Source organism: Aptenodytes patagonicus, chromosome 1, assembly GCF_965638725.1.
Source record: "Aptenodytes patagonicus chromosome 1, bAptPat1.pri.cur, whole genome shotgun sequence".
Classification (NCBI taxonomy): domain Eukaryota; kingdom Metazoa; phylum Chordata; class Aves; order Sphenisciformes; family Spheniscidae; genus Aptenodytes; species Aptenodytes patagonicus.
The window spans coordinates 159,101,385-159,114,099 of record NC_134949.1 but is presented as its reverse complement, the minus strand read 5'-3'; the positions used below and the strand labels follow the sequence as shown (position 1 = coordinate 159,114,099).

At 38.5% G+C, this 12,715-nt stretch overlaps 1 protein-coding gene across 4 annotated transcripts in view; it reads left to right on the top strand.

Moving 5' to 3' along the window:
* CUL4A (cullin 4A) overlaps nt 1–12,715 on the top strand; it is a 38,755-nt gene that overhangs the window by 4,904 nt on the left and 21,136 nt on the right. For 3 of the 4 annotated variants that reach the window (XM_076360595.1, XM_076360587.1, XM_076360604.1), the window contains 6 exons: nt 1,258–1,362; nt 4,565–4,633; nt 6,408–6,481; nt 8,003–8,165; nt 10,673–10,762; nt 12,109–12,191. In XM_076360595.1, the coding sequence (XP_076216710.1) occupies nt 1,258–1,362; nt 4,565–4,633; nt 6,408–6,481; nt 8,003–8,165; nt 10,673–10,762; nt 12,109–12,191 (584 nt within the window). Of the gene's footprint in view, nt 1–1,257; nt 1,397–4,564; nt 4,634–6,407; nt 6,482–8,002; nt 8,166–10,672; nt 10,763–12,108; nt 12,192–12,715 lie in introns of those variants that run through there. The other variant, XM_076360615.1, reaches the window with a different exon arrangement.

The following is a 12,715-nucleotide window of genomic DNA, read 5'->3' as shown; positions in this document are numbered from 1 at the left end:
ATGACACTATAAATCCTCGGGAGCAAAGGAAAACATTCTTGGGCCGGTTTTAGTTGTCCAGGTGAAATAGTGCTTTAAATCTTAGGCAATGTTCTCTGCAGTATCACCTCACAGCATAAAGGCAGTTGAGGTGAAGTTAAAGGAAGAGACAGCTGGATTTTTAGTTCTGAAAATCATGTCCGACTTCTTTGGATAATTTTGTATGAAGCACTGAATTGCCAAAAATACTTACTGTAAACTTTACAGTTCTCACAGAACATTTGGCTGCCTTCATTGTGATTCATTTCAAATGCTATGGTCTATTAATAAAATAATTTATTGAAATACAGCACAGAAGTTAAAATAAAGTGTGCCTGGAACAAAGTCTAAATATAGGCAGTGGTATCAAGCAAGGCTACGTTTTCTCTTTGGCATTCTCATTGAGTTTCTTGTGAGGAAAAAATGTTAGTGTAAGACAAACTAATTACTGAATAGCTGAACAGCAGTATGCTAGAGATGTGCAGAGCTGTCTCTGTAGTCTAGGTCAGCTGCGTAACAACTCAATTTACATTAACGTAGTGACCACAAGAACGTTTGGTTTTGGGCAGAATCGTTAGCTATGGATAAATACTCAACTAAATCCCATGAGGTCCCAATAAATCAATTCAAGTCTTTATTTAATGATTAATGTGGGGGGGGGTTGTTTTTCTTTATTTTTTCCCCTCAGTTTACATACCTTAGCACGAGTGTGTGAATCAGTGGAAATATTTGGAAAGAAATAAGTTAATAAAGTGACAGGAAACCAGCTGTATTCATTTACTGTTTAGAGAGAGTGGTTGAAATGTCTACCTTAAAGTTATTAAGAAATGAAAATACTTGGTATGATTGTGTTCCCCCCAAAAAAGTGCATGTGTGCGTGTGCTGGAGGAGGCACAAAATGGACCTACAAGAAGAGTTCTGCTGCTGAGCAGTATTCATGGGGGGGGAATTCTTGTAATGTTTAACAGCACCTCTGAAATATGACCCAGATGGTGATGGTGGACCTTGTTTGTACATGAAATTTGACAGTATAAGAAGGGACCAAAATCAGAAAGGAATCATGAAGTCTTAATTTTTCTACATATTTTGGATAATTTCATTTTGATACTTTGTTTTTATGTATAGCTTGGACAGATAATGTTGATTTTTTTTTTTCTCTTTGTTGTTGGCCTTGATTACACAGGCACAAAAATTTGAGTTGTTTTTTTTTATCCCATTCATAATCTTTTTTGTTTTTAGGCTGTTGAAAATCTCTGTTCTTACAAAGTCTCTGCTACACTGTACAAACAGCTGCGACAAGTCTGTGAAGATCATGTGAAAGCACAAATCCTTCAATTTAGAGAATATCCTTTTCTTGTGCACAGAAATGGTTAGAATGGTTAGTTTAAATCATTATTTTTTAAACCAACACTTTGTAAAAATTACACCAGTAATTGCCAATGTGTTAAAGAGGTTCTTTGTTGACCACTTACATATTTTCAAATCAGGCATAAGCAACTTTAGTCATCTGGATGAATAATTTTTTTGTGCAGATAAGTAGCATGCTAATAACAATTTACTTATCATTTTAATAGGAATGTGAATTTTACACCTAATCTAGAAAATTTCAGTAGCACTATGAGATTTAACAGCAGGTATGGATTTTTATAGCAGTTGAGTAGTGGAGATGCTTACAGCAGCAATGGTTTAAAAAAAAAAAAAAGAAAAAAAATCACCACAGTAGTTTTCAACAACAGTGTCTTCTGTAAAAGAATTCTCAAACATGAAGTATACCTGTTTGACCAGTAGTAACTACTGGTCAGCAGCAATGTGTCACGGAGGCATTCAGCGAGCCCTTTAGGTATCTCATGAGGTTCTTGGGAGAGAGCTTTAAGTTCAGGAGGTCACTTGGCTGTCTTGGGACGCACAGTAACCTGAAGTTTTGTGGTAAATTTCCCCATAGTTTTCTCAGGTTACGTTGCTGGGCTTTTCTTCTGGCTGAACTGGTCGCAGAAGTGCCTGTAGATCTTTTCTGAACACTTGGGTGTAGCCAGCCTTGTTTTCTGAATCCCATTGTGCTTTTCATGCTGAGACTGTTCTTTATGTGGTAGTTGTCTTTTGTGTAATAGCATAGGGGTTGCATTTGCTCAGGCAGTAGGATAAATAGAGTCTACGCCTACCTGGCTGTCCCCGTGTTCCTCGAGAGTGCCTTTGCAAACAGATGCTGGAGGGTGCCACACTGAACAGATACTACAGTACTTTGGGTGCTAGCAGTGTTTCCTAGGTTTCTGTATGTATTTTATTAGCAGAAAATGATAAGCTAAAATAGAAAGAAGCAAGGGACTAGGGCCTAGAAAGAACCTTCTTTCCAGGCGAATGCCTTGAATGTGCTTTGGATTGTGACTCTCAATTTCTCAGTTCACTGCATTCCCCAGGTAAGTGCCTACACTCATAAAAAAGATCAATTTTCCCCTCCCTGCCACACCCCCCCCCCCCCCCCCCGTTATCTAGCTAAGTCACAACATGGTTTTTGGTTTGGTTTTTCTGAGTCCTAGTTAAGGAGTCTGGCTTCTACGTAGCACATAAGAAACATTGGTACATAAATTAGCATTGTGAATTCACCTTTTATATGGCAGCTGATTTTTTCATTGCATTTACTTTGATGCATTTAAAATCACATCTAACTAAAAAGTACATTAGTCAGTACAGTAGTCTCTTAAACATAACTGATCTCTAAGAACCAAATCTTATAGTCTGCTTTAAAGCAGTACAGTCAACCAATTTTTGCATCCCTGGCTTTTCAGACTTCAGATGATCTTCTAAAGAGATGTTTTAAAGCTGGTGTTTTAAAACTTTGCTTTCTCCCCACCCCTGACAGAACCGGTGGTTTGGAGAGTTGAGAATTTTATATTTTACAGGTATACCACTTTATATCCCAAGGGCATGAGATCGGATTAATCAGATTTGGCCAGAGGGAGTTAGAGATGATACTGTGCAGGAAAGGAAAGTAAAGCCACATTTGAGTTTACTCATATGATATATTAGAATTCTGTTATTCATAAATAACAGTTGGATCTGTTGTGTAATGAAGAAAACTATAGAGTTTACTTAGGGAGACCTGGAGATGTATATGAGAAGAGCGGTATTTGGATTTGTTGAGGATTATTTAGAACTGTAACTGCTTTTAAGAGATTAGGGTCACTCCTGTTGTGCACAGTGTGAACTCATTAAAAAAACAAAATAAACCTTTGTATCCCTCTCACCTCAGTTGGTGACAAGCTTGTTTTTGACACTGGTGGGATTTCTTGTTTAAATCTATACCAGAGTTATACGGTACAGCCACTAGATGATATTACTGAAGAGCAGTGAGTGTTATTCCTTGAAAACATAGGGAGGCCTTTTGGAGAACTGCCAGCCCCTCTGCTGGGCAGAAGCTCTGCAATTAACTGGTTTTCCCTGGGCAGTCCCAGTAACATCGGAATATCCATGGAGCAGCTTTGCTTAATGGCTGGCAAAGATCATAGAATCATAGAATGGTTTGGGTTGGAAGGGACCTTAAAAATCATCTAGTTCCAACCCCCCTGCCATGGGCAGGGACACTTTCCACTAGATCAGGTTGCTCAAAGTCCCATCCAACCTGGCCTTGAACACTTCCAGGGATGGGGCATCCACCACCTCTCTGGGCAACCTGTGCCAGTGCCTCACCACCCTCATAGTGAAGAATTTCTTCCTTATATCTAATCTAAACCTACGCTCTTTAGTTTAAAGCCATTACCCTTTGTCCTATCACTACATGCCCTTGTAAAAGGTCCCTCTCCAGCTTTCTTGTAGGCCCCCTTCAGGTTCTGGAAGGCTGCTCTAAGGTCTCCCTGGAGCCTTCTCTTCTCCAGGCTGAACAACCCCAACTCTCTCAGCCTGTCTTCATAGGAGAGGTGCTCCAGCCCTCTGATTATCTTCGTGGCCCTCCTCTGGACTCACAACAGGTCCATGTCCTTCTTACGTTGGGGGCCCCAGAGCTGAACGCTGTACTCCAGGTGGGATCTCACAAGAGCGAAGTGGAGGGGGAGAATTGCCTTCCTCGACCTGCTGGTCACTCTTCTTTTGATGCAGCCAAGGATATGGTTGGCTTTCTGGGCTGCAAGCGCACATTGCCAGGTCATGTTGAGCTTCTCATCAACCAGCACCCCCAAGTTCTTCTCCTCAGGGCTGCTTTTAATCTGCCCTGCCTGTCTTTGTGCTTGGGCTTGCCCCAACCCATGGCCAGGACCTTGCACTTGGCCTTGTTGAACTTCATGAGGTTTGCATGGGCACACCTCTCAAGCCTGTCCAGGTCCTTCTGGATGGCATCCCTTCCCTCCAGCGTGTCAACCGCACCACATAGCTTGGTTTCGTCGGCAAATTTGCTGAGGGTGCACTTAATCCCACTGTCCATGTCGCTGACAAAGATGTTAAACAGTGCCGGTCCCAATACCGACCCTTGAGGAACGCCACTCGTCACTGGAATCATCTCCAGAATCTGGCCTCAAAAGATACTGGCAAGCTAGTTTTCCTTAATAGGTGCTGTACAGATTCTCTGGATAGTATCTTATTTTTAAAGAAGATAAATAAATGCTGGCAAGATCATTGCAGACAAATGGTAAGTTGAATGTTTGTTCAGAAAACGTATCCTTGAGGTGTGAAATCTGGCAAAAATGAGTTTGTCATGGTTTTAACTTGGGACTGCATTGCACCTCCTCCTCCAAGTTTCAGCATTGCTTTTCACTTTCCCCTTTGCTAGCTGGGGGTGGTTTTGTTGTTGAAAACTTACGTTCTGCTGTGTTGACTGACTTTCATCAGTTTCATATGAAGTTGGAATATCACTCAGAAATATATTGTGACACCTGTTTTCTATGGGTGGAAAGAAAAACTAACCACGCTATGCTGAAATTGTTTGCTGTTGGTAATTTTAAGTAATTGGAGAATCCACAATCTTTGCTTTTAGGTAGCTCCAAGAGCTAGGTTAATTTGTGACTTTTTTTTTTGCAAAGCAGGGATGATTATCATGACTATAGGGCTAAGAAACAGGAAGATTAAAGAAGTGAAACTCTCTCTTTCTTTCTGCCCTTCTTCTTGTCCTCTACCTCCACAATGAATTATGTTACAGAAAAAAATCCTTTGTCAAAGACACTCTGTGTGAATTGTCCCTTTAATAATGCATCATTATAATTCTAAACCAGCATTTTACAATGAGTTTTCATCGCATTGTCACTTAGCGTTGCCTACAGATGCCCAAAATGGTTGAATTTCTATTTTCATTCCTCGAATCCACCCCTCTTCCCTCCCATGTGGGGGATGGGCAGAGGTATGTGATTTTTATCTGAAATAAAAATGGAAAGCATTATGGAAACTATTCAAAACAAATTCAACAGTCTGATGAAAATAGAATTGAAGTTTATTGCCTTGAAAATGTAATTAAACTGGACCTGTGTTTTTAAAAAAAGGCTTTTACTATGAACTCTGTTCACTTTAATTACTTTTGAGTGTTTTTTTAAATTTTATTATTTTTTTCTCCTCAAAGCAACAACCTGTAGCAAGTGGCTTTCTTGTTCATGTGCTGAGTTAGCACTTGTGGTATTTAAGAAAAAAGAATCAGCCTCACTGCTGTTTTACTTTAATATGATTGGCCAGAAACAGTGTCAGCTTGAGAATTGCTTCAGAAGCAGTGAAACCTTTTAGGGGAGGAGTAGGTGGGCAGCTGGGGATAGCAATGTCTGTAGCTGGCCTGGGGGTGAGTTAGTTACTGACATCCTGTTTTATGCTAAACTGAAAGCTGGGCAGCCTTTTTATGAGCAAAGTTAAAAATGGATTTTGAATGTGAAAGAGTAATAAGCTAAAAACCCACCTCCTTCTCCCACTTTTTTAATTAAAAAAAAGATAATATATTTTTATACCTTCTTTTTCCTGTTAGAATTAATGTATCCCTATTTTTCTCATGAATTTTGGCAGCTAACTTTTATTACGAAAAGATCTGTTGCACAGCTTATTACTGTCTCTGCTTAAAGCTTCTTTTTTTAAAAAGCAAAAACCATGGCAGCATGCTATTTCAGGGTGTTTACTGAATGTCTTGGTGGTACTGCTTGAATGGCTTATGTATCTCAGTAGCACTAAAACTCGTAACAGGCTAATAAAAGTGCTTAGTTAATGGTCATGAATTTGAAAACTGTCCCGGATGTACTTGGTAATACCGCTTAGTAATAGTATTAACATCAATAAACTACATACCAGTGGCTGTACAGGTCACCACAAAAGCTGAAAATACGTGCATCAGCAATTAAGGTGCATGACTACGTGATGTAGTTTTTCAGAATTTGCTTTATAATTTAAAATGCCACATGATGGTGAAGAGAAACATTTTCTTTATGTATTTTCAGATCATGATCAGAAGCATTTTCCTATTTTTGGATCGTACATATGTACTTCAGAATTCAATGCTTCCTTCTATATGGTAGGTATCCATGGAAGAATTACTCAAAGCTTTAGAGTTTGAACATGCTATTATATTTGTAAAGGTTGAAAATAAATTTTTCACATTATATTTGATCTGTGTAATAGGTCTCTAAAATTTTCTGTTAATTTATGGAAATACATGTGTCAGTGTATGCATGTGTCATTTCCTCCTTCCCCAGGAATATTCATTGTAAAGTGAAGGTAAAAAAAGAAAAAGGTCTGTGAACATATGCTTAAAAGTCAAGGCATATGTATAGCTGTAGTTGTCACGGCCTGGGTGAGGCTGGCTGTGTGGGGAACCTCCTTGGGCTGATGCTTCTGCACCTTAACCCTGGGCCAAGTGTTACTTTAGGTGCTCTTGGTTTTGACAAAATTCAGTGCTCAACTTCTTGCTCAGTTGTTTTTTAAATAAGTCAGATACACTGACAAGGTACAGATCATCTTTCCAGCACTGGCCTCTTGAGAGTCGAGATCAGTGGCTCAGCGTGTTGAGATGAAAGCCAGCTCCCCTAGATGCTGCTGTACTTTTGGCACACCACAGTCACGTCTTTGCGCATTCTGTTTTTCAGCATCCCTCCTGAGGGGCATTTTATATCATCGCCTGAGCAAACAAACCTAGGCTTTGCCAAAAATTTCTGGTATCGGTACTCCACCTAAAGCAAAAAAAGATGTAGATAAAGTACTGAAGTGAGAGTGTGCCTTTTCCCTGCCTGGCTGGCTTCTGTGCTCTCGGGAGTTCCTCAGGCTGTCTGAGAAACCTGGCATCCTTCTCCCACCCCTCACTTGTCCTGCAGACATCTTTCTTCCCGACCTCTGCAGTAGTTTTCCTCCAACTCTTTGTGTTAGGCTTCCTTTTACTGAATGTCGTTGAAGGGATCTGTTCATACTTTGTGTCTTTCTTCCTCATACTGGGAAAATTTCTCTTACTGAAATCCTGATGCATGAGAGGACGGATATTGGAGATAACAAGTTTTACCTAAGATTCCTCTGTTTTCCTTGGCCAAGACAATGTTTAATACTTGGTTTTTTCATGGCATAGAGGCACCATTCCTCATCCTCTTGGAATAAAACAAGAATCTGATACAGGTGATCATAAGGTCCTAAGCATACAGAGAATTCATGCTTTTAAACAAAACTTGTAAATTACACATAGATTGACTGATCCAGGGAATCTTATGTTAAGGTCTATGTTCAGATTTTTTATTATTTTTATAACAGTAATTTTTTTAATAAGCAGAGAATGTTGTACAGTATATTATGTGAAATGTGGTCAGGCTGGTCACAGTTGTTAGCTGAAGTGAATGCATCTGGTAGCATGTGGCCTGGTATTATGATAATTCTTGTTATACTTTTCTTAGTGGACAGCACCAAAAGTATATACACACCATTAATATATTCTCTTTCTGTGTAATATATATACACGATATATATTTTATATGTATTTGTTTTTCTCAAACTGAGATACAGATTTTTGGAAAGAATCAAAAGTGTGATTTATTAATTTTCAATATTCACACAGGGATATGGGGCTAGAGTTATTTAGAAATCATGTCATTAGTGACAAGCAAGTTCAAAACAAGACTATTGATGGAATCCTCCTGCTGATTGAACGAGAACGGAATGGTGAAGCTGTGGACAGAAGTTTGCTGCGGAGCTTGTTGAGCATGCTCTCTGATCTGCAGGTGTAGTACACAAACTTTACTAATAACACCTACGTTTAGAAACAGAGTTTGGACTCTTCTAATTTGTGTGTTGTACGGAAATAATTTTATTCTTTTAGTAAATGTGCTTTAAAATCTAGCTATTAGACTGATAAGGTTGCCTTTTCTTTACCCGATGCACAATCTTTCATTCTCTGTTTGTAAATGAGACCTCTTTGCCTGTTTTTCTTAGCTCACATAGTGGCCTACAGACTCTTAAATAATAGGTTTGCAAGTCTTTTAGTATGTGTAATATTTTGTCTGTCTTAATCACTGGTTTCCTAATCCTAGTGCTGGTTAAACATAGCAACCAAAAAAGACCACCTCCCTCACTGTAAAAAGGCTTTTTGGAGTCCAGATCCTGGGTCTGTACACAAAAAAATCACTGCATTGGCAAATTCTTAGCAGAGATGCCAAGGATAGAATGAGATGTAAAGTTAAGGCCAGTGTTTCCAAATAGATAAGGTCAATCTGTAACTTACTGGAACTTTCTATTAGTGTAGATACTAAGTAACCAAATAGAATAAAAAATGTTGTGCTTCTGACTCTGGTGTATGTTGTTCTCTGCTCAACATTGCAGCTTTGTGTGATGTGCAATAAAACTTACGAGCTGTCTTTCATTCTTACAAACTGCTGAGGTTGCTCGTTCCCAAGTGGTGTACAGTGTTACGAAACTGGCTGAAGGCTTAAAAAAGAGTTTGGAGAGGAAGACTGCATAGAAGACTATTAAATAGTCCTTTTTGGTCAGGCAGTTTACCTGCTTTTCTGCCTTTCATGTTAACCCTTCTGACTTTCATCCATAACTGTCTCTAGTGTACCAGAAAAAATTAATTATTCTGTTCAAGAGAGAAGGCAAACTTCTGTCAATGATTTTTTCAGATCACACAACCTGAAGGTGCAGATCTGATTTGTGTGCTTTTTCCCACTTTTTTTTTCCCCCCATTGTTATTTGCCTTCTCTGACTGCATCAAATTCTTGTAGGTGTTGAGTTTTTAACATTTTTTAGCAATGTACTCTGCTGAAGGTAAACATTCCCCTTTACTGGATCCTTCTTACAGAATTGGATTTAGGTCTGCATTCTCCTTCATTGGCTCAAAAGTGTGGTTTTCTTTTTTTGCTGTGGAAACTAACCTAATCTAATCTGTTTTTTTGTAATACACGCCACTTCATTGAGATAGAGATGTGCTTATAATCCTGTAATTTTACTCCAGGATCTCTGCTTCTCCCTCTTTCAACAGAAACTAGCTTCTGGAGAAAGATTAATTAATAAAGCCAATCTTATATTTAATTTGAAAACAATTAAGCTCCTACTCATTCCTGATTTTTAGGCAATTGAGAACCAGCTGCTGAAAGTTGATTCCTGCTTGCATATATCCTCTTCTATAGCTGTTTCCTGTTGTAGAGCTTTACACATGTTTTATGCAGAAAATAGCTCTATATACTGTTATACTCATGTTTTTCCAGTTATCCTGAAGGCAAGGAAGGTAAGAAATGAAATCTAGTATTTGATCCTGTTGAACTTGGAGCTAGTGTAACAAGAAGACTGAAGCAGGGAGTTGATGTCTACTGTGAGTGATGCTGAATTAGTGAATTATTATGCTCTGAATGCTTGTCGAGCCAGAGGTTTCATATTTAAGTTTGCATTGGAAAAAAAATAAAACTCTTAAAAGTCCATAAGAAAAACCTGGTCAGAATGTAATAATGAGTTTTACAGTTCTGCTGTATTTTTTGGAAGAAGTATTTCCTTCTATTCTTCCACCATACTCAAGGAATCTTTCCTTTTTCTTTTCGCTAACTGTCCCACTGTTTACATGTTATTCCCTAGCTACCTTTTCCAGATTATTTAACTATTTTATATAGTTGTCTTTTCTAACTTATCTCCTTTCTAGACTAAACTGCTAATTGTTACGCAGAAATTTTTCGATGTCAGTGATTGTTGTTGGTGCCCTTTTTGGTTGCTCCTTCCCTGGAGGAAGAGAGGTCACCTTGTTTGGTTCAATTCATTTTTCTTACTTTTGGGCCACTGCGATAAACCTGACAGATCTGAACATGTGTCACTGAGCATATTATTATTTTCCTGATGGGAATTACCTGTTTTGTGCCAATATTTCACTAGTTGGAAGTATCTTCTTATTTTTTTTGCCACAGAAATATCAGTGGGAGTCTTGAGCTCAGGTGGATTGGATGTCATTGCTGTGCTTATGCTGGGTACTGGTGTTGGTCTGTGTACCTTAAACAGAAGCCTGTCAATTTAGACGATTTGAGTACTGATGACTGAAACACGCTATTGCTGCACCGGGAAGTCAGCTCTGATCTCAGTCTTTCTAAAACCAGGGGGCAAACAGAGAACTTCTGTGTTAATGTAATGTTACAGTGGCACTTCTCATAACTGTGTGTGTTCTTGAGTTTTTACTTGCCCTCTATGCCTGACAGCCGAAATGTGCTACCCTTACTGGCAGCTTAATGTAAATGACTAATTTCTTGAGCAGGTTTACAAGGAATCATTTGAACAGAGGTTTCTGGAAGAGACAAATTGCTTATATGCTGCAGAGGGCCAAAGATTAATGCAAGAAAGAGAGGTAGGTGCATGCTGTAGATGATTGCTTTTATGCTAGTTTTATGTGCTAGTGAGAACTTCTGGTAGTACTGATTGGTGTATTAATGCTCAATGAAATTCACTAGTGCCCAGGTACGCAAGCACACATTCACCATTTTTGATGGGGACCACAGTACTGTATCAAAGTATCCAGATTGCCTTGGTGTTTGAAATACGTAATTAAGGGTGGAGAAACCCAGTGACATTTTGTGTAGCTAAAGTCACGCTATCAGAAAGTCATTTCCACATAAAGCTTAAAGCTGTGCCACCAATATTATTTTTGCCCGAGAGCTGTGAAATATCTACTGGCATCATTCTGCTATGTGCTTAATACTTAAGTAAACCATTTACTTTTTTACTCTGTCGTTGCATTTACTTTGTTGTTTTGTTTCTTTTGCTTATTAGTTAAATAGACGTAAGGCATTTTTGTTTTCTGTCCTCTTGAGATAAAATTATGCTCTGCAGTGGGCAGCCTGCAAATGTGGTTATCTCTGAAAACGTATATCAAAAGCCGAGTTTCGTGGTGGTCTAAAATACAGAAGACTACCTTTATTAATTCCATTTTAACATTGAGTCACTACAGGCATTTTGAAAACTCCTGTTTACATTGCACAGAGGTGAACCCTTGTGTCTAATCTGCTCCATTCACCTCATTGCCTCGCGTTCCACTGGGACCCGAGGTGAAATGCTTCGACACAGATTTTGAGACCAAGAGTCTTACTGCTTTTACACGCCTAGTGGAAAACTGTGGAAAAACACAAAAGGAGTAAGGCCCTAACTTATACAGTGTATACATGTACATATTTATGCATGTGCACATAATGCGTACACATATATGCATATACATGCATATGTGTATGTGCGTATGCGCATACACATAACTGTTTTGATCATTTGAAGCCTGAGTTTCATACCTGTGTTGTAATATGTGCTAAATGTGTTAAGTCTCCATAGGGACAGATATTCCACTGGACAAACTGCCATTGAAATAATAGAACTATATGGTTCACACCAACTGAAAATCTGCTCCGTGATATTTTAAGGGCTAGCTTAGCTCAGAAGGGTTTTGAGAAAAAATTAACTTCCTCTGAAAAATTCTCAGATTTCTGTTTTTCTCTTCCTTTCTGTCAGGTGCAGTTATAATACTTTTAAGATAAAGTAACATTGTTTAATAAAAATATCGATTATGTAGTACATAACATTCTGGTGGAATAGTCCTTTCCAATTTGTATTCTCTTTAAATTTATAATTTAAAATAATTGTCATGAAACGAGATTATCTGCCTTTTGTACTTTTGCAGTTAAACTTGACGTTCTCTTGTCTCGCTAGGTCCCAGAATATCTTCACCATGTTAATAAACGTTTGGAAGAAGAAGGAGACAGAGTAATAACATATTTAGACCACAGCACACAGTGAGTACAAATTTTGTCATTCTTAGAGTAAGTCAAGCATCCATCATAAAACAGTGTGATTATCCGCGGTTGTAGAGAGACAGAGATTATTTCTGCATTCTCTTACAGATACTGTCTTGTTGACAGTGCTTGTGATACGGTTTGGTTTTTTTAAGACTTTATTTTTATCAGAACTGATTTCTTTAACATCAAAATATACTTTGAGTAAGAGGGGAGAAATTTGTCCAGAAAGATTCATCAGTGTGTACTGAAGTTAACAAAATATTACATAAGAACTTAAACTTGCATTATCAAAGTAGCAGCTGATTTTAGCCACTCATGTACTGATAACAAAATTAACCACAAATCCTTTGAGGGAAAGAAAGACTCATTAGGCAAAAAAGAAAAGAAAAGGTTAAATTACGGCACAGGATAGAGGACATGAACATCACTCATGAGCAGTCCAGGATGTGAACTTACAGTAGATCAGCTTTGGTTCAACTGCTGCCAATGTATTGTGGAAGGTAGCTTGTCCTTTTTTCACT